This window comes from Hypanus sabinus, unplaced genomic scaffold (assembly GCF_030144855.1).
Source record: "Hypanus sabinus isolate sHypSab1 unplaced genomic scaffold, sHypSab1.hap1 scaffold_1574, whole genome shotgun sequence".
Taxonomy (NCBI): domain Eukaryota; kingdom Metazoa; phylum Chordata; class Chondrichthyes; order Myliobatiformes; family Dasyatidae; genus Hypanus; species Hypanus sabinus.
Genome location: NW_026779653.1, coordinates 56,631 through 81,374, shown reverse-complemented (window position 1 = coordinate 81,374; position 24,744 = coordinate 56,631). Strand labels below are relative to the sequence as shown.

Here is a 24,744-nt window from a genome sequence, read left to right as displayed (position 1 = left end):
GTGTTTCTATACATGCCCGAGACTTCCATTCAGTGTGTTAGCAGATGATCAGATCCTGAGATTTATATAATGACGTAGTAACGGAGAAATAGTGACTTTGAAATACGAATGCGACCATGGAATAACTAAATGCCGATAATTGAGAGCTGTTTCCATCCACCGAACTGGTCTTTCTGTTTCCGTCATGACTCTGTTCTATGGGGCGAAGAATCTCCAGCAGAGCGAGTGCCTGACTGACAGATATCAAAGTTTTAGAGCTGCTGCTTCATCAGATGGGGAGGGCTGAGAATGGGGTTCGGGAGAATAGAACGCCGCCAACAGGAAGTCACGGATTAATGACGGGGTTCTTCTGTAAAGCGGCTTTGAACATTTTATGCAGGTATAATGTGGAATTGAAGTAATTTATTATAATTTTTCATTTACAGTGGTCGTGAAGGTCCAGGGGGAAAATGTTCTAGGTGAGTGATAAACGCTCTAACTTGCTGTTTGGTCGACGTATTATGTGATCAAATCTACAATATCTGCTATTTTTCTACGGCTCTGATACGATTAATACAAACATACTGCTATCAACAATAAGCACCGCAGACAACTGCTATTCCTTCACTGAGTTCATGGAAATGATATTTTAGGGAAATAAGGCAGAAAGATTATAAGATACCATGCGAGATGTAGACTGCATTCCTCAGGAGAAATTGTTAAAAAGGGTTAATTTGAAGAATCAAATTAGACACAAAATTTTCTCAACATTGGAAAGTAGAAGTTATCATTCCACAGTTCCATATAAAGGAATTTCTGCAATAATTTAATTCCGAGCATACCAGAGTAATGAACGCAAGTGCTGATATAGAACCCATCAAAGTCACGAGAATAGAAATGTATATTGTACATTGGAACCTGTGCAGTCTACATCCTTAGCATCTGCGTTTTATGCCAACACGCCTCATCCCCACAAAAAAAGAATTCTAGCCATCTTGTAGAAGGGAACATCCTCTATGAAATATAAGATGTCTAAAGGAAACTGAAATTGAGTAAAATGATGTGGACTTTGTTACTCACAGGGTAGATTTCAAGATTAGCATTTGAACAGTCCTGGGAAGAATATTCCCAGAACCGACGCAAGTGACAATATCGGACATGAAGGGCCGATTCCAGCCATGGGGCTAAATAAGTTATAGATAGATGGGAAAGGCCTGGAGAAACAGTAATCTCATAGGGGATAGCAACATAGCGTGCTGATAGACATGTGACGACAAGAGGTAAGAGGCCAGAGCGAGGAATTGAAAAAGGAGAATGGCGGAAAAATGTTAATGAAAGTAGCTGTGCATGCCAACAATTTGGATAATTATGATAACAATACAAGTAAGGTTATGATAATACTCCATTCCCGCAACACAGATTGCTTGCACGCTGCCACAGCAACTAACCAGCTTTCTACGGCACAGTTTCTCAACATCAAGATTCATTACCCCGATTGACACACGCGCCAGATAGAATAATACTTGGGCGGGCATATGTCATCTAATAATGAATTCCTTTTGAAAATTTTTAAGTGAAAATTGATTCTATGCGCAGTGTGATTAATTAGTAACTTTTCTACCTCTGGGTCCTCCAGAGGCACCTCTTCTGTCTCCTGAGGGGAAGTACAAAGTCTATGTGTCAGGTGAATCGGTCCGTTTTGCCTGTACAGCACCAGAGCGTCGAGAATCGATCAGCAGATTTCTCCTGTACAACGGAGAGCAAAATGTATCACATGACCCCATGTACACTTCTGCGCCATACAGTGCTACGTTTTCGATCACAGAACAATCGGCCGGCTGGAAATCTTATACCTGTTCTTACACATGCAATGTGAATGGTACAATAGTAGAATCGGATAAAAGTGCAATAGTGCAGATACAAATAGTAGGTGAGTTTAACTTTTCTCAACTTAAGTGTGTACAGTTTGCAATGATTGTCGCGGTTCGCAGAAACACGGTTAAAAGGGCAGATGTCATCTGAAGTTGTACCAGAATAATAAACTGCATAATGTATTACGGTCTTTTGACTGGTCCCTGCCTTTTACTACATCATAAATTCAATAAGTACAACCCCTCCTGCATTCATCCAGACAGATGTTACATCTTATCTCCTGGGAAACCTATTTTTGTACATAAAGTTTCAGACAAGTGGGATACAGACGTGAGAAACCGGCAATTCCACTGAACGATTATTGTAGCGTATTAAACAGAAAGTTTCCATATTTGCCGGGTTTCCGCAGACTATTTCGATTTATTTTCTCCAATTTATTAATAAACGTTATAGATTGTTCCTTGAATGCCGAAGTTCTATCTTGCTGTTTCGTCGGTGTTACTTGGTCAAACCGACATTATCTGGTGTCTCGAATGTTTCCACGGATCTGATATGCTTCGCAGAAATCTACACCTATCAGGAGTAAACCCCATAGGCTGTTCTTTGGTTCAGTTCATGGAAAGGTTACTTCAGGGAGCTAGGAGCAAAGATTGTAAGATAGTATAGATGCAGAGCGCATTCATTAAGGCGTGACTGTTCTTAAACGTTACTATAAAGAATCAAATAGGACACTAGGTTTTCTCAACATTCGAAAGCAGTGCTTATAATTTCCACAGTTTTTTGTAATGGGATTTCTATTTCCATTCCGCAAATAATCAGCACAAGTGCTGATATAGAACCCATCACCGTCACATGAATAAAATATGTACAAGAAATTCACCAGTGCAGTCTATATTTTTAGAATATGTGTTTTACACCATCCCTAAAGGTACCGAATTCTCACCAACTTGTAAAAGTGATCAAACATACGCTATGCAATGTGAGATCTCTTTATAGTACCTGGGCGATCGGGTGTCATCTAATGATGAATTCCCTCCGAAAACCTTTAACGAGTAATTTTCTTTTGTGTCTTCTCTGCGCGGTATGGTTTACAGACTGCTTTTTCAACTTCCAGATCGTCCAGAGGAACCTCTACTGTCTCCTGATCGCCCAGACAACGTCTATGTGTCAGGTGAATTCGTCACTTTTACATGTCGACCACCGCAAGCTCGATATTCGATCAACGGCTTTCTCCTATACAAAGACGGCCAACGTGTATCAATAGAACCCAAGTACAATTCTGCGCGAGAGGAAGTGACGTTTAAGATCGCAGAAAATTCTGCTGGCTCGAAATATTACGTATGTTCTTACACGCGCAAACTGCTTGGCAGAATTGTAGAGTCGCATTACAGTACGTCAGTGCGGATAAAAGCAGTAGGTGAGTTTAACTTTTCTCAACTTTGGTTTGTGTAGTATGCAATAATGCTAGCGGTTCGCAAAATGCTTGAAAGGGCAAATCTCATCTGAAGATGTACCAGAATAATAAACTATACTTTCTATCACAGTCTTTCGGTTCGTTCAATCAGCAGCTTTCTGCTTTACAAAAACGGGGAACGTGTATCAATGCCACCCACATACATATCTGGGGGAGACAGAGCCACGTTTGCTTTCTGGAGAATAGGGACCGGCAGGAAAAGTTACACCTGCTCTTACACATGCAATGTTCTTGGCAGAATTTTAGAATCGTATGAAAGTACAGCAGTTTGGATCTATTTAGTAGGTAGGTTTGACGCTTATCGACTTAAGTTTATCTAGTATGTAATGGTGCTCACGGTTCGCAGAAAAATACTTGAAAGGGCAGATGTCATAGAACCATAGAACTTTACAGCACGGAAACATATCTTTTGGCCCTTCTTGGCTGTGCCGAACCATTTTTCTGCCTAGCCCACTGACCTACACCTGGCCCATATTCCTCCATACACCTCTCATCCATGTCCCTGTCCAGGTTTTTCTGAAATGTTAAATGTGAGCCTGCATTTACCACTTCATCTGGAAGCTCATTCCACACTCCCACCACTCTCTGTGTGAAGAAGCCCCCTCCATGTTCCCTTTAAACTTTTCCCCCTTCACCCTTAACCCATGCCCTCTGGTTATTTTCCCCCCTAGCCTCAGTGGAAAAAGCCTGCTTGCATTCACTCTATATATTCCCATCATCATTTTATAAACCTTTATCAAATCTACCCTCATCCTTCTACGCTCCAGTCCTAACCTATTCAATCTTTCTCTGTAACTTTGTCATCTGAAGATATACAAGAATAATAAACTATACTTTCTATCACGTGTCTTCCACCTTCCTGCCTTTGCCTACAGCGTTGACTGAACAAATAAAACTCCTCCTGCATTCATCCAGACGGATGTCACATGCTATCTCCGGGAAGCACATTTGTTCAAATACTGTTTCAGGCAGGGAGGATGGGGGCGTGAGAAATACATAGCTCCACGGAACGATTGTTGCAGCGTATTAAAGAAAATTTTTCCGTATTTGCCGGCTTTCCGCAGTCTAATTCGATTTATTTTCTCAGCTTTGTTGATAGGTTTTCTTGATTGTTCCTGGAATGCCGTTGTTCCATTCTGCTATTTGGCCGATGTGTTATTTGATCAAAACGACAATATCTGTTGTCTCTAATCTTTCTAAGGCTCCGATATGATTCACATAATCCTGGAGTGATCAAGAGTAAACCACAGAGGGAACTGCTATTCCCAGGTTCATTTCATGGAAATGCCTTTTCAGGGAGATAAGATAGATAGAATATAAGATAGTATAGATGCAGAGTGCATTTATTAAGGAGAGATTGTTTGGAAAGGTCAATATGAAGAATCCAATTGGACATAAAGATTTCTCAGCTTTCAAAAGCAGAGGTTATAATTTCAGTTACATGCAAAGGAGTTTCTACAATAAATTCCATTCTGAACATAATCAACAGAAATTCCGATATAGGACCAATCTACGTCACACAAAGAAAAATGTGTAAGGTTACATTGGAACACGTGCAGTCTACATTTTTAGCAAATGTGTTTTACATCAACCCACAAATACCGAATTCTCAACAAACTGTAAAATGGAACACACGTCTGCTATGCAATGTAAGATCTCGCAAGGGTACTGAAATTGCTTTAACTGATCAGGTGCTTATTATTCACAGGGTGGAGATGAATATTAGCTTTTAACAATGTTCGGCAAGTTCAATCTCAGAGGGGACACCTGTCACAATATCATAGCAGCTGAAAGAGTCAGACTGGCCTACTCGGCGCCCTACCGCTAATTAAATTATAGATAGATGAAAATAAGAAAGGCTGGAGAAAAACGAACATCGTAGTGGAGGACCGTGGACAATGGGAGAAAGGGATGGAGGAGGGACATCATGGGGTGGTGTTAGACATGTAACGACAAGAGGTAAGAGGCTAGAGTGAGGAATTGAAGAAGAGGAAGAAGAAGAAGAAGGAACGAAAATGGCGAGAAGCTGCCACAGGAAGTTACCGAAGTCGCGTTCATGCCATCAGTTTGGATAATTATGTTAAGAAAATAAGTACCGTTGTGATAATAATCCATTCTAATAACACAGAATGGTTGCAATTTGCCACAACTGTTAACCAGCTATCCGCGGCTCAGGTTCTCGACATTAGGAGGATTTGTACGTTTCTACGCTTGTAGAATATATCCTGGGCGACGGATACCATATAATGATGAAGTTCTTTTGAATTATTTTAAGAAAACTTTATTTTGTGTTATCCGTGCGCAGTACGAATTAATTCGTTTTATTTTCTATTCCAGGTCGTCCAGAGAAACCTCTACTGTCTCCTGACCGGACGGACAAAGTCTATGTGTCAGATGAAAGGATCACTTTTACCTGTACTTCACCGAAGCTTCGAGAGTCGATCAGCAGCTTTCTCCTGTACAAAGGCAGGGAAAGAGCATCAACGCAACCCAGATACACATCTGGGCGATACATCGCCACATTTCCTTTCTGGGAAATAGGGACCGGCTCGAAATCTTACACCTGTTCTTACACTTGCCATGTGCTTGGCAGAACTTTAGAATCGCATAACAGTACAACAGTTTGGATAGATTTAGTAGGTAAGTTCAACGTTTATCGACTTAAGTATGTGTAGTATGTAATGGTGCTCACGGTTCACAGAAAAATACTTGAAAGGGCAGATGTCATCTGAAGATTGTGAAGAATAATAAACTATACTTTCTATCACTGTATTTCGACACCTTTCTGCCTTTCCCTGCAGTGTAAATTGGACAAGTACAACCCCTCCTGCATTCATGCAGATAGATGCCCCACATTATCTCCCGGAAATCTCAACATTTAACCTGTCTGTACCGCTCATAATTTCGTAAACTTCGATCAAATCTACGCTCACGCTTCTATGTCCCAAAGAATTAAGTCCTAACCTATTCAATCTTTCTCAGTAACTTTCTCATCTGAAGATGTACAAGAATAATAAACTATACTTTCTATCTCGTGTCTTCCACCTTCCTGCCTTTGCCTACAGCGTTGACTGAAAAAGAAAAACTCCTCCTGCATTCATCCAGACGGATGTCACATGCTATCTCCGGGAAGCACATTTGTTCAAAAGGATGGTGGCGTGAGAAATACATAGTTCCACGGAACGATTATTGCAGCGTATTAAAGAAAATTTTTCCGTATTTGCCGTCTTTCCGCAGTCTAATTCGATTTATTTTCTCAGCTTTGTTGATAAGTTTTCTTGATTGTTCCTGGAATGCCATTGTTCCATTCTGCTGTTTGGCCGATGTATTATTTGATCAAAACGACAATACCTGTTGTCTCTAATCTTTCTAAGGCTCTGATATGATTCACATAATCCTGGAGTGATCAAGAGTGAACCACAGAGGGAACTGCTATTCCCAGGTTCATTTCATGGAAATGCCTTTTCAGGGAGATAAGATAGATAGAATATAAGATAGTATAGATGCAGTGTGCATTTATTAAGGAGAGATTGTTTGGAAAGGTCAAAATGAAGAATCCAATTGAACATAAAGATTTCTCAGCTTTCAAAAGCAGAGGTTATAATTTCAGTTACATGCAAAGGAGTTTCTACAATAAATTCCATTCTGAACATAATCAACAGAAATTCCGATATAGGACCAATCTACGTCACACAAAGAAAAATGTGTAAGGTTACATTGGAACACGTGCAGTCTGCATTTTTAGCAAATGTGTTTTACATCAACCCACAAATACCGAATTCTCAACAAACTGTAAAATGGAACACACGTCTGCTATGCAATGTAAGATCTCGCAAGGGTACTGAAATTGCTTTAACTGATCAGGTGCTTATTATTCACAGGGTGAAGATGAATATTAGCTTTTAACAATGTTCGGCAAGTTCAATCTCAGAGCGGACACCTGTCACAATATCATAGCAGCTGAAAGAGTCAGACGGGCCTACTCGGCGCCCTACCGCTAATTAAATTATAGATAGATGAAAATAAGAAAGGCTGGAGAAAAACGAACATCGTAGTGGAGGACCGTGGACAATGGGAGAAAGGGATGGAGGAGGGACATCATGGGGTGGTGTTAGACATGTAACGACAAGAGGTAAGAGGCTAGAGTGAGGAATTGAAGAAGAGGAAGAAGAAGAAGAAGGAACGAAAATGGCGAGAAGCTGCCACAGGAAGTTACCGAAGTCGCGTTCATGCCATCAGTTTGGATAATTATGTTAAGAAAATAAGTACCGTTGTGATAATAATCCATTCTAATAACACAGAATGGTTGCAATTTGCCACAACTGTTAACCAGCTATCCGCGGCTCAGGTTCTCGACATTAGGAGGATTTGTACGTTTCTACGCTTGTAGAATATATCTTGGGCGACGGATACCTTCTAATGATGAAGTTCTTTTGAATTATTTTAAGAAAACTTTATTTTGTGTTATCCGTGCGCAGTACGAATTAATTCGTTTTATTTTCTATTCCAGGTCGTCCAGAGAAACCTCTACTGTCTCCTGACCGGACGGACAAAGTCTATGTGTCAGATGAAAGGATCACTTTTACCTGTACTTCACCGAAGCTTCGAGAGTCGATCAGCAGTTTTCTCCTGTACAAAGGCAGGGAAAGAGCATCAACGCAACCCAGATACACATCTGGGCGATACATCGCCACATTTCCTTTCTGGGAAATAGGGACCGGCTCGAAATCTTACACCTGTTCTTACACGTGGAATGTGCTTGGCAGAACTTTAGAATCGCATAACAGTACAACAGTTTGGATAGATTTAGTAGGTAAGTTCAACGTTTATCGACTTAAGTATGTGTAGTATGTAATGGTGCTCACGGTTCACAGAAAAATACTTGAAAGGGCAGATGTCATCTGAAGTTTGTGAAGAATAATAAACTATACTTTCTATCACTGTATTTCGACACCTTTCTGCCTTTCCCTGCAGTGTAAATTGGACAAGTACAACCCCTCCTGCATTCATGCAGATAGATGCCCCACATTATCTCCCGGAAATCTCAACATTTAACCTGTCTGTACCGCTCATAATTTCGTAAACTTCGATCAAATCTACGCTCACGCTTCTATGTCCCAAAGAATTAAGTCCTAACCTATTCAATCTTTCTCAGTAACTTTCTCATCTGAAGATGTACAAGAATAATAAACTATACTTTCTATCTCGTGTCTTCCACCTTCCTGCCTTTGCCTACAGCGTTGACTGAACAAGTAAAACTCCTCCTGCATTCATCCAGACGGATGTCACATGCTATCTCCGGGAAGCACATTTGTTCAAGTACTGTTTTTGGCAGGGAGGATGGTGGCGTGAGAAATACATAGTTCCACGGAACGATTATTGCAGCGTATTAAAGAAAATTTTTCCGTATTTGCCATCTTTCCGCAGTCTAATTCGATTTATTTTCTCAGCTTTGTTGATAAGTTTTCTTGATTGTTCCTGGAATGCCGTTGTTCCATTCTGCTGTTTGGCCGATGTGTTATTTGATCAAAACGACAATACCTGTTGTCTCTAATCTTTCTAAGGCTCTGATATGTTTCACATAATCCTGGAGTGATCAAGAGTAAACCACAGAGGGAACTGCTATTCCCAGGTTCATTTCATGGAAATGCCTTTTCAGGGAGATAAGATAGATAGAATATAAGATAGTATAGATGCAGAGTGCATTTATTAAGGAGAGATTGTTTGGAAAGGTCAATATGAAGAATCCAATTGGACATAAAGATTTCTCAGCTTTCAAAAGCAGAGGTTATAATTTCAGTTACATGCAAAGGAGTTTCTACAATAAATTCCATTCTGAACATAATCAACAGAAATTCCGATATAGGACCAATCTACGTCACACAAAGAAAAATGTGTAAGGTTACATTGGAACACGTGCAGTCTGCATTTTTAGCAAATGTGTTTTACATCAACCCACAAATACCGAATTCTCAACAAACTGTAAAATGGAAAACACGTCTGCTATGCAATGTAAGATCTCGCAAGGGTACTGAAATTGCTTTAACTGATCAGGTGCTTATTATTCACAGGGTGAAGATGAATATTAGCTTTTAACAATGTTCGGCAAGTTCAATCTCAGAGCGGACACCTGTCACAATATCATAGCAGCTGAAAGAGTCAGACGGGCCTACTCGGCGCCCTACCGCTAATTAAATTATAGATAGATGAAAATAAGAAAGGCTGGAGAAAAACGAACATCGTAGTGGAGGACCGTGGACAATGGGAGAAAGGGATGGAGGAGGGACATCATGGGGTGGTGCTAGACACGTAACGACAAGAGGTAAGAGGCTAGAGAGAGGAATTGAAGAAGAAGAAGAAGAAGAAGAAGAAGAAGAAGAAGGAACGAAAATGGCGAGAAGCTGCCACAGGAAGTTACCGAAGTCGCGTTCATGCCATCAGTTTGGATAATTATGTTAAGAAAATAAGTACTGTTGTGATAATAATCCATTCTAATAACACAGAATGGTTGCAATTTGCCACAACTGTTAACCAGCTATCCGCGGCTCAGGTTCTCGACATTAGGAGGATTTGAACGTTTCTACGCTTGTAGAATATATCTTGGGCGACGGATATCATCTAATGATGAAGTTCTTTTGAATTATTTTAAGAAAACTTTATTTTGTGTTATCCGTGCGCAGTCCGAATTAATTCGTTTTATTTTCTATTCCAGGTCGTCCAGAGAAACCTCTACTGTCTCCTGACCGGACGGACAAAGTCTATGTGTCAGATGAAAGGATCACTTTTACCTGTACTTCACCGCAGCATCGAGAGTCGATCAGCAGCTTTCTCCTGTACAAAGGCAGGGAAAGAGCATCAACGCAACCCAGATACACATCCGGGCGATACATCGCCACATTTCCTTTCTGGGAAATAGGGACCGGCTCGAAATCTTACACCTGTTCTTACACGTGGAATGTGCTTGGCAGAACTTTAGAATCGCATAACAGTACAACAGTTTGGATAGATTTAGTAGGTAAGTTCAACGTTTATCGACTTAAGTATGTGTAGTATGTAATGGTGCTCACGGTTCACAGAAAAATAATTGAAAGGGCAGATGTCATCTGAAGATTGTGAAGAATAATAAACTATACTTTCTATCACTGTCTTTCGACACCTTTCTGCCTTTCCCTGCAGTGTAAATTGGACAGGTACAACCCCTCCTGCATTCATGCAGATAGGTGCCCCACATTATCTCCCGAAATCTCAACATTTTACCTAACTGTACCGCTCATAATTTCGTAATCCTCGATCAAATCTACGCTCACGCTTCTATGTCCCAAAGAATTAAGTCCTAACCTATTCCGTATTTCCATATATATCAGGGCGTCCAGATACGGCAGTATTTGTTTTTTGTAAATTTCCTCTGCATTATTCAAACTTACCTATATGCGTCCCGTGGTTAAGTGACCTAAATTGCTCACTATACTCGAAATTAGGACTCAGCAATATCTTACGTACCTTCAATATTACATCCCTTCTTAAGTGCTCAGATCTTTGATTTATGAAAGCCATTATGCCAACACCTTCCTTTTCCGACAGCATCAACCTGTGACGCTACTTGAAGTGCATTATCTACGAGTATCCCCTATATTTCTTTGTTCCATCGCAATCGTCAGTTCCCTACCGTTGGCAGTGTAAGACCTACCTTGCCTGGTCCTACAGAACTGCAACAACTTGAAATTTTCTGCACTGACTGCTATCTGAACCAGATCCCGTTGCAATTCATGAAGTTGATGCCATCTGTGAGTATCTCCTTAGTAAATACAGATGCAAATAAATGACCTGAAATATCCACCAACTCTTTTGTCACTACGCATGGATGACCATTCTGATCTTCGGGAGGACCAGTTTTGTTCCATGCAATTATTTCGCTCTGAACAAATCTGCAGAAGGTCTTAGGAATCTTCGTCACCTTGTCTGCTAAAGAAGCGCAGTTTTCAATATATTTTGTTTATCCACACCAGTTTTCACTACCTACATCTATTATCATTACCGTTTATTCTGACAGACACATACAGGATTTGTACCCTCTAGTGTTCACTTCTGCAGACATCCCACTTCCCAAGTACACCATTGCCAGGAAACTGCCTGTCCCAATCCACTCTTGCCAGATCCTTTCCGATACCAAATAAGTTGGCCTTTCTCTAAGTTAGCACCTTAAGCTGAGCACCAGGCCGATCTATTTTTTCAGATTTACTCTGAAATTAATGCATTATGCTCACTAGATGCAAACTGTTACCCTACACAAATTTTTGTCACATGCCGTATATTATTCCCTTATAGCAGTTAAAATTATCACACAGACTCTGCTTGAGGCTTCTACATACTGATTCAGGTAACTTTCCTGAACACATTTCCAAACTCTCTCCCATCCAATGGTTTTGCAGAATTGGATTGCCAGTTAATTTGTGGAAAGTTAAAATCATCTCCTATAACATCCTTATTTATCTTGCAACAATCTGCTATCTCCACAAATTTGTTCTGCTAAATAGCTCAGACTGTTGGGTGGTCTATACTGTTGCCCTGTTTACGTGGTCATACATTTCTTATTCCTCCGTTCCACCCATAAAGCCTCACTAAACAAGTTGTCCAGTCTGGCCTTACAGCACTGCCGTGACATTTTCTCCAACCAGTAACACCACCTCTCATCCTTTAATCGCTCCCACTCTGCAGTGTCTAAAACAACCAAAGCTCGAAATATTTAGTGTCCAGTCCTGCAGCCAAGTCTCACTAATGGCTACAATATCAAGCTTCCAGCTGTTGTTCCATGCCCTGTTCTTATAAGCCATTCCTATGACTCTTCTTGTATGGACATACGTTTGACGTATGTCATCTTAGTTTGACGCTTGTGTACTACAGCCAAATATACTTCCTCCTTCAATCTTCCTCTCGTGAATCACATTTTTGCAGACATTCGAACAAGATGGGCACAATTGGAAATTCGGAGTTCAATAGACAATAGACAATAAGTGCAGAAGTAGACCATTCGGCACCTCGAGTCTGCACCGCCATTCTGAGATCAAGGCTGATCAGTCACTATCAATACCCTGCCTTGTCCTCATATCCCTTGATTCCCCTATCCATCAGATATCTATCTAGCTCCTTCTTGAAAGCATCCAGAGAATTGGCCACCGTCTTCCGAGGCAGTGCATTCCACACCTCCACAACTCTGTGGGAGAAGAAGTTTTTCTTCAACTCTGTTTTAAATAACTGATCTCTTATTCTCAATCCATGCCCTCTGGTACTGGACTCTCCCAGCATCTGGAAAATATTTCCTGCCTCAATCCTATCAAATCCTTTAATTATCTTAAACGTTTCAATCAGATCCCCTCTCAATCTCCTCAATTCCAGTGTGTACAAGCCCAATCTCTCCAATCTCTCTGCGTAAGACAGCCCTGCCATCCCAGGAATCAACCTAGTGAATCCACGCTGCACTTCCTCAATTGCCAGAATGTCCTTCCTTAAACCTGGAGACCAAAACTGTGCACGATATTCCAGGTGTGGCCTCACCAGGGCCCTGTACAAATGCAAAAGGACATCCTTGCTCTTGTACTCAATTGCCCTTGTAACAAAGGCCAGCATTCCATTTGCCCTCTTCACTGCCTGTTGCACTTGCTCATTCACCTTCATTGACTGGTGAACTAGGACTCCTAGGTCTCTTTGCATTTCTCCCTTACCTAACTCTACATCGTTCAGACAATACTCTGCCCTCTTGTTCCTGCTTCCAAAGTGGATAACTTCACATTTATTCACATTGAATGACATCTTCCAAGTATCTGCCCACTCACCCAGCCTATCTGTCTCCCTGTATTCCCCTTACGTCCTCTTCGCATGTCACACTGCCACCCAGTTTAGTATCGTCAGCAAACTTGCTGATATAGTTTTCAATGCCCTCATCTAAATCGTTGACATAAATCGTAAAGAGCTGTGGTCCCAATACAGAGCCCTGTGGTACCCCAATAGTCTCCTCCAGCCAGTCCGAGAAACACCCATTCATTGCTATCCTTTGCTTTCTATCTGCCAACCAGTTTTCTATCCATGTTGAAACCCTGCCCCCAATGCCATGAGCTCTGATTTTACTCACCAATCTCCTATGTGGCACCTTATCGAATGCCTTCTGAAATTCTAGGTACAGAACATCCACTGGCTTACCCTCGTCTAACATCCTTGTTACACCCTCAAAAAACTCCAACAGATTAGTCAAGCATGATTTGCCCTTGGTAAATCCATGCTGGCTCGGCCTAATCCTATTATTGCTATCACGATGTGCCACTATTTCGTCATTAATAATGGACTCAAGCATCTTCCCCACGACTGACGTTAGACTAACAGGTCGATAGTTCTCCGTTTTCTCCTTCCCTCCCTTCTTGAAAAGTGGGATAACATTAGCCACTCTCCAATCTTCAAGAACTGATCCTGAATCTAAGGAACATTGGAAAATGATTACCAATGCATCCGCAATTTCCTGAGCCACCTCTTTTAGAACCCTCGGATGCAGACCATCTGGACCCGGGGATTTATTAGCCTTCAGTCCTATCAGTCTACTCATCACAGTTTCTTTCCTAATGTCAATCTGTTTCAATTCCTCTGATATCTTATGACCCTGGCCCATCCATACATCTGGGAGATTGCTTGTGTCCTCCCTGGTGAAGACAGATCTAAAGTACGCATTAAATTCAGTTGCCATTTCCCTGTTTCCCATAACAATTTCTCCCAATTCATTCTTCAAGGGGCCAACATTGTTCTTAACTATCTTCTTTCTCTTCACATAGCTAAAAAAGCTTTTGCTATCCCCTTTTATATTCCTGGCTAGACTGAGCTCATAACTGATTTTTTCTCTCCGTATTGCTTTTTTAGTTAATATCTGCTGATCCTTTAAACTTTCCCAATCATCTCTCTTCCCACTCATCTTAGCCCTGTCATACTTCTTTTTCTTTAATGCTATACAATCTCTGACTTCCTTTGTCAACCACTGTGGCCCCTTCCCCCTCTTTGAATCCTTCCTTCTCATTGGAATGAACTGCTTTTGCATCTTTTGTATTATCCCTAAGAATATCTGCCACTGCTGATCCACTATCCTTCCTGCCAGGGCATCCGCCCATTTAACTTTGGCCAGCTCTTCCCTCATGGCTCCGTAGTCTCCTTTATTTAATTGCAACACTGACACCTCTGATCTGCCCTTATCCCTCTCAAATTGTAGATAAAAACTTATCATGTTATGATCACTACTTCCCAGTGGCTCCTTTACTTCAGGATCACTTATCAATTCCTGTTCATTGCACATCACCAAGTCCAAAATAGCCTCGTTCCTGGTTGGCTCAAGCACAAGCTGTTCCAAAAATACACAACGTTCACAAAGTTCAACACGTTTAATATTGAAGTGATATATATGGCACCATATCCAACCCTGGGGTACATTTTCTTGCGGACAAAGTCAGCCAAACCACAGTAGAATAACAACCATGATAGAATAAATGAGTGAACACACCAATGCGGCCAATGTGCAAAAGACAACAAACTCCAAATACAAAAAGAAAGAAATAATACAAAAATAAGCAATGAACATCGAGGGCATGCGATGAGGTCATTGAAAGTGAGTCCATAACTTGTAGGAATACTTTAAGGGTGGGGCAAGTGAACTTGAGTGTAATGTTTCCCTTTCGTTCAAGAGGCTGATGGCTGAAGAGTAGGAACTGTTCCTGAAGCTGGTGATGCGAATCCTGAAGTCCCGTATATTTTTATTGATTAAGCAGCAAGAAGAAAGCAAGTACTGAATTGTGGCGTCTCTGATCATTAATGCGGATTTCCTCACACAACTCTTCGTGTAGATATGCTTCGTGGTGCAGCGTGCTTTGCGTGTGATCGACTGGGTTATCCATTACTTTTTGTAGTATCTTCCTTTCAAGGTAGATTGTATTTTTGGTGTCTGCGATACAGCCAGCAGTCAGTCAACATCGGCTTCACTACACATCTACAGTAGTTCGTTAAATTTGTAAATGTGATGCCGAATATTCAGTGCTTTCTTCGTAACTAAAGTTACGTGTTAGGCCCCGTACAGGTCCTGTCCACCGAAGGAATAACGCTGAGCAATGTAACGTTGCTGACCCTTTCCACCTTTGATTGTCTGATGAGGTCTGGTTCATAGATCTCTGGGGCCCTTCTTTTGTAATAGTTTGTTGTTATGGCAAGCCTCAGCCATATGATCAAACTCTCCCCTGTATGCTAATATGTAACAACTTTACACTCGCTGTACAACTTGAATGTGGCATTGAAGATGTGCACAAACATAGAGTCATAAAAGTAAAGTGAGTTGAGCGGGGGGCTAAGCACATAGACGGGTGCTGCAGCTGTGTTAGACCATAAAAAGACGTAGCAGAGTTAGGTCATTTGGCCCATCGAGTCTGCTCCGCCATTTAATGATGGGCTGATCCAGTTCTTCCAGTCATCCCCACTCCCCTGCTTTCACCCCAGACGCTTTGATGTCCTGGCTAATCAAGAACCTATCAATCACTGCCTTAAATACACCCAATGACTTGGCCTCCACAACTGCTCATGGCAACAAATTCCACTGATTTACCTCCCTCTGACGAAAGTGATTTCTCCACATCTCAGTTCTTCAATCTTGAAGCCATGCCCTCTTGTCTTATAATCCCCTACCAAGGTACCATGATACTTTGTCATATTTAATATGTTCAGGCTTATTAACATTCGGAATGTTTCTCTGAGAACCCCCTCATACTCCTGAACTCCACGGTATACAACCCAAGAGTTGCCAGATGTTCCTTTTTCATTCTCGTGAATCTTCTCTGAACCCTCTCCATCGTTAGTATATCCTTTCTAAATTAAGAAGCCCAAAACTGCACACAGTAGTCCAATTATGGTCTCACGTGTGCCTTATAGAATCCCAACAGCACATCACTGCCCATGTTTTATACCTCTGGAAATGTATGTCAACATTACATTCGCCTTTTTCACAGCCCACTCAACCTGGAGGTTACACTTTAGAGTATTCTCCCCAAGGGTTCACAATTCTCTTTGCATTTCTGCATTTTGATTATTGTTCCCATCTAAATAATAGTCTTTCCGTCTATCTCCTCCTCCAAAGTGCATGACCAGAAACTTTTAAACATTGTATTTCGTTTTCTACTTCATTACCCATTCCCCTGAACTATCTAAGGCTCTCTGTTTCCTCAGCACTATCCGCTCCTCCACCACTTTTTGTGTCATCGGCAAATTTAATACAAATCCATTAAAACGTTAGTCCAAATCATTGACATAATCGTATAAAGCAGCAGTCCTACCACCGAGCCCTGTGGAACTCCACTAGTAACCGATACTCCACCTCTGCTAGTAACTTCCCTGTAATCCCGTGTTCTCTTCTCTTGCTAAACAACCTCATGCGCGACAATTTATCAAAGGCCTTCTGAAAATCCAGGTGCACCACGTCTCCTGCATCTCCTTCGTCTACCCTGCTTGTAATTTCCTCAGAGAATTGCAGTAGGGCTTGTCAGGCAGGATCTTCCTATCAGAAAACTATGCTGGTTTTGCCCCATCTTGTCAGGTGCCTCCAGGTACTCCATAATCTAATCCCTAACAATGGATTCCAACAGCTTCCCAACCACTGTTACCAAGCAAACAGGTCTAAAGTATTATTTCTGCTGCCTCCCGCCCTTCTTAAATACTGGAGTAACATTTGCAATTTTCCAGTTATCCGGTACAATGTGAGAATCTATTGGTTTTTTGAAATATCATCGTTAATGCCTCCGCAATCCCTCCAGCTACTTCCCTCAGAGCCCAAGGGTGCATTCCATCAGGTCCAGCAGATTTATCCATCCTCAGATCATCAAGCTTCCTGTTCACCTTCTCGCTCGTAACTTACGCTGCATAAACGTCACTTCCCTGACACTCTTGAATGTCCGGTATACTGCAGAAGTCCTCCACTGTGAGAACTGACATAACATATGCATTCAGTTCCTCTGCCATCTCTGCATCTCCTATTACAATATTTCCAGGGTCATTTTGTATTGATCCAATAATCTGTCCTTGACTCCCTTTTGACCTTTATATACTTCTAATAGTTTTTAGTATCTTCCTTGATATTAGTGTGCGGCTTCCTCTCATAATTCATCTTTTTCTTCCGAATGACCTTCTCAGTTTCCTTCTGCAAGTTTTTAAAAGCTCCCCAATCCTCTATCTTCCCACTAGCTTTGGCTTCCTTGTGTGCCCTCTTTTTGCTTTTATTTTGGCTCTCGCTTCACTTGTCAGCCATGGTTATGTCTATCTTCCCCTTGAAAATTTTACTCCTGTTCATTCTCCCTAATGAGCTGTAGGTAATCGAACGGCAGCTCCACATCCCTAACAGAGTTTCTCAGGAGCTGCATCTCAGTGCACCTGGCGCAGATGCTGCTATCTGGCAGACTGGAAGATTCCCAGGATTTCGACATCCGATACCCAGAGCAAAGTACCAACCCTACCGACATGCTCTCTGTTCCTCCAAAAAATGCAAAGAAAAACCACCAAATTAAGTCCACTTACCCACTTACCTCGCCGAAGCCCCCTTTCTCTGAAGCCTCAATGAGAAAAAGCCAGTTGCTTCTACTCTCATCACTGACTTACTCCCAACAATGGCCGCTCCGCTTATCCCTTCTATACTTCCATTTAGTTCATCGAGCTTAGTTGCCGCCGCTGATAGGTCCCGCAGAAAATGGCCGTTGTTGGAGATCGAGGAGGAGATATTGCTGCCAATCTGAATAAATATGTAGTTGCTGAAAAGTATCACACCTCTATAATGCAATAAGTATTACGTCATCTCCCACTCGGATTCCCCAGCCTGCAAATACATACCCCGCCCAGTCTCCACGCTAATGGGAGTCACCTGGCACTTATTCCAGGTTCATCGACTATTTATTCCCTTATCACCCAGAGCTCTATTTCACGACTTAGAGGTGTGTGTTGGTTCCGGGTCTTCACTCGGGCCTTTGTGGGCGGGGGAGCAGTTGATTGCGTGTCCCAGACCAAAGAGGTTAGGGTGCTGTACTGGAGCCTACAGATGTTGCATTAGTTGGAATCGAGAGCAGTGACCTGGGGGTGGGGGAGCCTGAGGATTTGTTGTTGAACTATTTGGGTGGGGGGCGGGTGAGTGGATCAGAGGCAGGCAGCTGGAGAGAAATGGATGGCTGTGAAGGGGGAAGTAATGGGAATGAGGAGACAGTGAGGACACGGATGAATGAAAACCGAGACAAAGGGAGTAAAAGAATTTAAAAATTGTATTGGAGAGCTCTCTGAAAGTGAGGAAGATGAACAAGTTCAGAGAGAAGGTGTTGTCATAATAAGATTTAATGAGAAGGCTTAGGAAACATGAAGAAAATTAACCCGTTTCTGCTAACAAAAACACTGGTAAATAAGATAGGGGAAATAGTATTTGCAAAAGTCCTTAATGACGGCAAACTATTGGTACGATGTGCGAATGAGGAAAAACTTGAGAAAGCACTCAAATTAAGAGAGATAGGAAAACATAAGGTGAAATAAACAGGAAGGGTGGGAGCACGAAATGGTGGTTGATATAAAGAAGTGATATCTCGGGTACCAATGAGTATAAATATAGAGGAGTTAAAGAGGAATATCAAAGGAGGAGAAGTAATGTATGTTCACAGACTGAAAACAACAAAGGAGGAAGTGAAAAAGGAACGTGAATAAGTGAATCAGTAGCTGAATTTCAAGATCGTCTGTTACATTCTTTGTACTGCGTGCATTCAAGTACAACAGTTTCAGTCCAGTATTTGTTGCTTTCTCTGTTAAATGGATCACGTCTCTATTGCCCTGCAACTCGTGACACTAGCTTTGGTTAAGCCTCATATCCTACCTGTTCTTTCTATAATCTCTGTTGCACACTATCTTTGATTATTTCTGTTTCCCCTATCATTCCGGTTCCCATCCCCTGGCCAAATTAGTTTAAACCTTCCCTAACAGCTCTATTACGTCTGATCGCTAGGATATTGGTCCCCTTTTGGTTCAGGTGTATCCCATCCTTTTTGTACAGGTCGTACCTCCCCCAGAAGGGGCCCCAATCATCCAGGAATCTGAAGCCCTGTTCGCTACAACTATCTCATAGCCACACTTTAATAGGTCTGATAATGCGATTCTTGCACTCGCTAACACGTGGTACAGGCAGCAATCCTGAGATTACTACCCTAGAATCCTGCCTTTCAGCTTCCTACCTAACTCCCTGAATTCTCTCTTTAGGACCTCCTCATTTTTCTACCTATGTCGTTGGTACCAACGTGTACCAAGACTTCTGACTGGTCATCACCTCCCTTCAGAATACTCTTCACCCGATCTGAGACATCCCGTACTCTGGCACCTAGGAGGTAACACTCCATTCTGTATCTCTATCAGGCTGACAGAACCTCCTGTCTGTTCCCCTCTCTCTGGAATCCCCTATGACTATTGCATTCCTCATCTTCCTCTTTCCCTTCTGCATCACGGAACCAGGCTCAGTTCCAGAGAGCCGATCGCTGTGGTTGTCCTTTATCAGGTCATCCCCCTGAACAGCTTCCAACACAAGATAACGACTACTGAAGTGATGGCCACAGGGGTGCTCTCTACTATCTGAGCTCTTTCCATCGATTCCCTCACTGTCACCCACTTATCTGACTCCTGAAGCCTCGGGGTGATTAACTCCCTGTAGCTCTTCTCTCTCTCCTGTTCATTCTCCCTAATGAGCTGTCGGTAATCGAAAGGCAGCTCCACATCCCGAACAGAGTCTCTCAGGAGCTGCATCTTAGTGCACCTGGCGCAGATGGTGCTATTTGGGAGATTGGAAGATTCCCAAGATTTCCACATACGATACCCAGAGCAAAATATTAACCCTACCAACATGCTCTCTGTTCCTCCAAAAAATGCAAAGATAAACCACAAAACGAAGTCCACTTACCCACTTACCTCGCCGAAGCCCCCTTGCTCCGAAGCCTTGATGAGAAAAAGCCTGTTGATTCTACCTTCATCACTGGCCTATTCCCAACGGTGGTCGCTCCGCTTATCCCTTCTATACTTCTCTTTAGTTCATCGAGCTTAGTTGCCGCCGCTGATAGGTCTCGCACAAAATAGCCGTTGATGGAGATCGAGGAGGAGATCTTGCTGCCAATCTGAATTGGGATGTACTCGTGAAGAAATGTAGGATGCAAGTGCACAACGAGGCCAAGGTCTTGATTAGTTCTGAGCTGGTGATGGTATTGAGGGCGAAATTGTAGTCCAAAAGAACATCCTTATGTATGCAAATATGTAGTTCAGATGTTCTTGGGTTGCGTGAAGAGCCAGTGACAGGGCATCTGATGTGGACCTATTCGTCCGCTTGCCAAATTGGGCGCATGTTAGAATAAATACGTAGTTGCTGAATAGAATCACACCTCTTAACCGTCATTGATTTCTCGCTGCGTTTATTGTTATGGAAAAGGACTTCTCGTGGGAAATTCTGTAAGATCCTCTCCCAAGTTTCATCATATATCTCGTGGTATATTCTCTGGACACTGATAAATATCCAAGACTGTTAAATGTGTCGACCGGCTATTTCCACGCGCTTCTATGCAATAAGTATTACGTCATCTCCCACTCCTATTCCCCAGCCTGCAAATACATACCCCGCCCAGTCTCCACGTTAATGGGAGTCACCTGCCACTTATTCCAGGTTCATCACCTATCTATTCCCTTATCACCCACAGCTCTTTTTCACGACTTAGAGCTGAGTGTTGGTTCCGGGTTTTCACTCGGGCCTTTGTGGGCGGGGGAGCAGTTGGGGGAGTGTCCCAGACCAAAGAGGTTAGGGTGCTGTGCTGGAGCCTAGAGATGTTGCATTAATTGTTATCGAGAGCAGTGCCCTTGGGGGGGGGAGCCTGAGGATTTGGTGCTGAACAACTGGGGGTGGGGGGAGTGGATCAGAGGCAGGCAGCTGGAGAGAAATGGATGGTTGTGATGGGGGAAGTAAAGGGAGTAGGAGACGGTGACGAGACGGATGAATGAAACCCGAGAGTAAGTGAGTAAAATAATAAAAAATTGTAGTGAACGTGAGGAAGATGAATAAATTCAGAGAGACGGTGTTGTCAGAATAAGATTTAATGAGAAGGCTTAGGAAACATGAAGAAAATTAACCCATTGCTGCTAACAACAACACTGCCAAACAAGATAGGGGAAATAGTATTTGCAAAAGACCTTAATGCCGACAAACTATTGGTAAGATGTGCGAATGAGGAACAAATTGAGAAAGCACTCAAATTAAGAGAGATATGAAAACAAAAGGTGAAATAAACAGGAATGGTGGGAGCATAAAATGATGGTGGATATAAAGAAGTGATATCGCGGGTACCAATGAGTATAAATATAGAGGAGTTAAAGAGGAATATCAAAGAAGGAGAAGTAATGCATGTTTACAGACTGAAAACAACAAAGGAGGAAGTGAAAAAGGAAAGTGAATCAGTATTGATAGAATTTAAAGAGGAAAAAGATTCTCACCAATACTCTGCCCCCAGCCCCGTGCAGCATTAGCAAAACTTTCCGTTGGGATACTAGTCCCCAACCTATTCAGCTGCAAACCGTCTATTCTGTACAGTTCTAACCTTCAGTAGAAGAGAGCCCAATGACACAAACATCCGATGCTCTCCCTCCTGTAGCAAATCCTTGGCCGCGTGTTAAACTGTATAATTTTCTTATTTCAGCCTTCACTAAAACATGACACGAGCAGCAATCGTGCAGTACTGTCAGTACATCCAGATGAACTTTTATTGTTGTGTGTTTCACCCTAGCTGTCCGTCTGTGGTTTTGTATTGCCATGTGCTCGTGTCCCCGCTACTACTCGTCTCTGGCCCCTGTGTTACTGAGTATTCCGTCACTAATTATTAACTGTATTGCTGCCACCTGGGTCTCATTGTCCTCCACCTATCATCTGTCTCTCTGTTTATTGCTCAGTGTATTTTAGTCTTGAGTATTCACCTGCTTGTTGTCAGATTGTGTTAGTGAGTTTTCCTGAACCTTTCCAGCATTTGTATGTGAACTCTGTCTGAATGTTGACTCTCCCTGTTTCCTGATTCCGGTTTTTGGATTTTCCTGGAATTTTTCATCACCACCTGAACCTTGACTCCGACTTTATCACCCCCCACCCCCACACACGCTTGCTGCTCTCTAATTATCATAGTGCGCACAGTAGATGTTCTGCGATTGGATCCCTGCTTCAGCGTCCTGACAAGGTCATAACGCTGGAGGTGCTGCCATTTAATTTAACAAAGCTTTCTAGTAGATCTTTCATTTAATCAGACAGACATACAGCACTTATTGTCTCCAGCAAAATCTATTTCTGCTGATACAACTTCAGAGGGAGGCGAGGTATCTAACGGTAGTTAGGCATGAGAAATAAATAGTTGCACAGAAAGGGTTTCGCACGGGAGCTAATGAGAACATTGATTCCGTACGCTTGTGCACAGTCTGAAACAATTCATTTTCTTTCCTTGCAGCACGGCCACAAGAACCTCGAATATCAAGTAACCGACCTGATAAGATCTATGTGTCGGATGAGTCGGTTATATTAACTTGTCAGACAACTGGTCGGGTACATTCCGGTGGCAAATTTCAGCTGTACAATAGCCGACAATTAGTAAATGAAAAGCTGTCACAGCGAGACAGCGCAACGTTCACCATCGCAAACCGAGGAGATGCTCCGAGAGATTACTATTGTGTTTACACGTGCATGGTGTCCGGTAGAGGCATATCCTCAAGACAAAGCAACACATTGACAATTACGGTCGTGGGTGAGTTTTTTTCTCCGCTTTCCGATTCAACCAGGTGATATATGCCCGCGATTGGCACAATAATAATTCGATCGAGAGGGCTCTCCTATCGTACAACAAACAAAATTTACATTCACACTCATCTGAGTTTGACGCTTGTGTACTACAGCCAAGTATACTTCCTCCTTCAATCTTCCCCTCGTGAATCATATTTTTTGAAGACATTCGAACACGATGGGCACAATTGGAAGTTCGCAGTACAACGTAAGTTTAATATTGAAGTGATATATATGGCACCATATGCAACCCTGGGGTACATTTTCTTGCGGACATAGTCAGCCAGACTATGGTCAGCAGAATACCAACCATGATAGAATAAATGAGTGACCGCCAGTGTGCAAAAGACAACAAATTCCAAATACAAAAAGAAAGAAGTAATACAAAAATAAGCAATAAACATCGAGGGCATGCGATGAAGTCATTGAAAGTGAGTCCATAACTTGTAGGAATACTTTAAGGGTGGGGCAAGTGAACTTGAGTGAAATGTTTCCCTTTCGTTCAAGAGGCTGATGGCTGAAGAGTAGGAACTGTTCCTGAAGCTGGTGATGCGAATCCTGAAGGTCCCGTATATTTTTATTGATTAAGCAGCGAGAAGAAAGCAAGTACTGAATTGTGGCGTCTCTGATCATTAATGCGGATTTCCTCACACAACTCTTCGTGTAGATATGCTTCGTGGTGCAGCGTGCTTTGCGCGTGATCGACTGGGCTATCCATTACTTTTTGTAGTATCTTCCTTTCAAAGTAGATTGTATTTTTGGTGTCTGCGATACAGTCAGCAGTCAGTCAACATCGGCTTCACTACACATCTACAGTAGTTCGTTAAATTTGTAAATGTAATGCCGAATCTTCAGTGCTTTCTTCGTAACTGAAGTTACGTGTTAGGCCCCGTACAGGTCCTGTCCACCGAAGGAATAACGCTGAGCAATGTAACGTTGCTGACCCTTTCCACCTTTGATTGTCTGATGAGGTCTGGTTCATAGATCTCTGGGGCCCTTCTTTTGTAATAGTTTGTTGTTATGGCATGCCTCAGCCATATGATCAATCTCTGCCCTGTATGCTAATACGTAACAACTTTACACTCGCTGTACAACTTGAATGTGGCATTGAAGATGTGCACAAACATAGAGTCATAAAAGTAAAGTGAGTTGAGCGGGGGGCTAAGCTCATAGACGGGTGCTGCAGCTGTGTTAGACCATAAAAAGAAGTAGCAGAGTTAGGTCATTTGGCCCATCGAGTCTGCTCCGCCATTTAATGATGGGCTGATCCAGTTCTTCCAGTCATCCCCACTCCCCTGCTTTCACCCCAGACCCTTCGATGGCCTGGCTAATCAAGAACCTATCAATCACTGCCTTAAATACACCCAATGACTTGGCCTCCACAACTGCTCATGGCAACAAATTCCACTGATTTAGCTCCCTCTGACGAAAGTGATTTCTCCACATCTCAGTTCTTCAATCTTGAAGCCATGCCCTCTTGTCTTATAATCCCCTACCATGGTACCATGATACTTTGTCATATTTAATATGTTCAGGCTTATTAACATTC

The 24,744-nt window shown here is 42.3% G+C and overlaps 1 protein-coding gene across 1 annotated transcript in view; it reads left to right on the top strand.

Moving 5' to 3' along the window:
- Positions 1 to 436: 436 nt before the first annotated feature.
- LOC132387153 (uncharacterized) overlaps positions 437 to 24,744 on the top strand; it is a 60,439-nt gene continuing 36,131 nt past the window's right edge. The window contains exons 1-7 of the mRNA XM_059959506.1: positions 437 to 458; positions 1,616 to 1,909; positions 2,966 to 3,268; positions 5,663 to 5,965; positions 7,836 to 8,138; positions 10,038 to 10,340; positions 22,867 to 23,160. Coding sequence (XP_059815489.1) covers positions 1,762 to 1,909; positions 2,966 to 3,268; positions 5,663 to 5,965; positions 7,836 to 8,138; positions 10,038 to 10,340; positions 22,867 to 23,160 — 1,654 coding nt within the window. The 5' untranslated portion in view covers positions 437 to 458; positions 1,616 to 1,761. The remainder of the gene's footprint in view (positions 459 to 1,615; positions 1,910 to 2,965; positions 3,269 to 5,662; positions 5,966 to 7,835; positions 8,139 to 10,037; positions 10,341 to 22,866; positions 23,161 to 24,744) is intronic.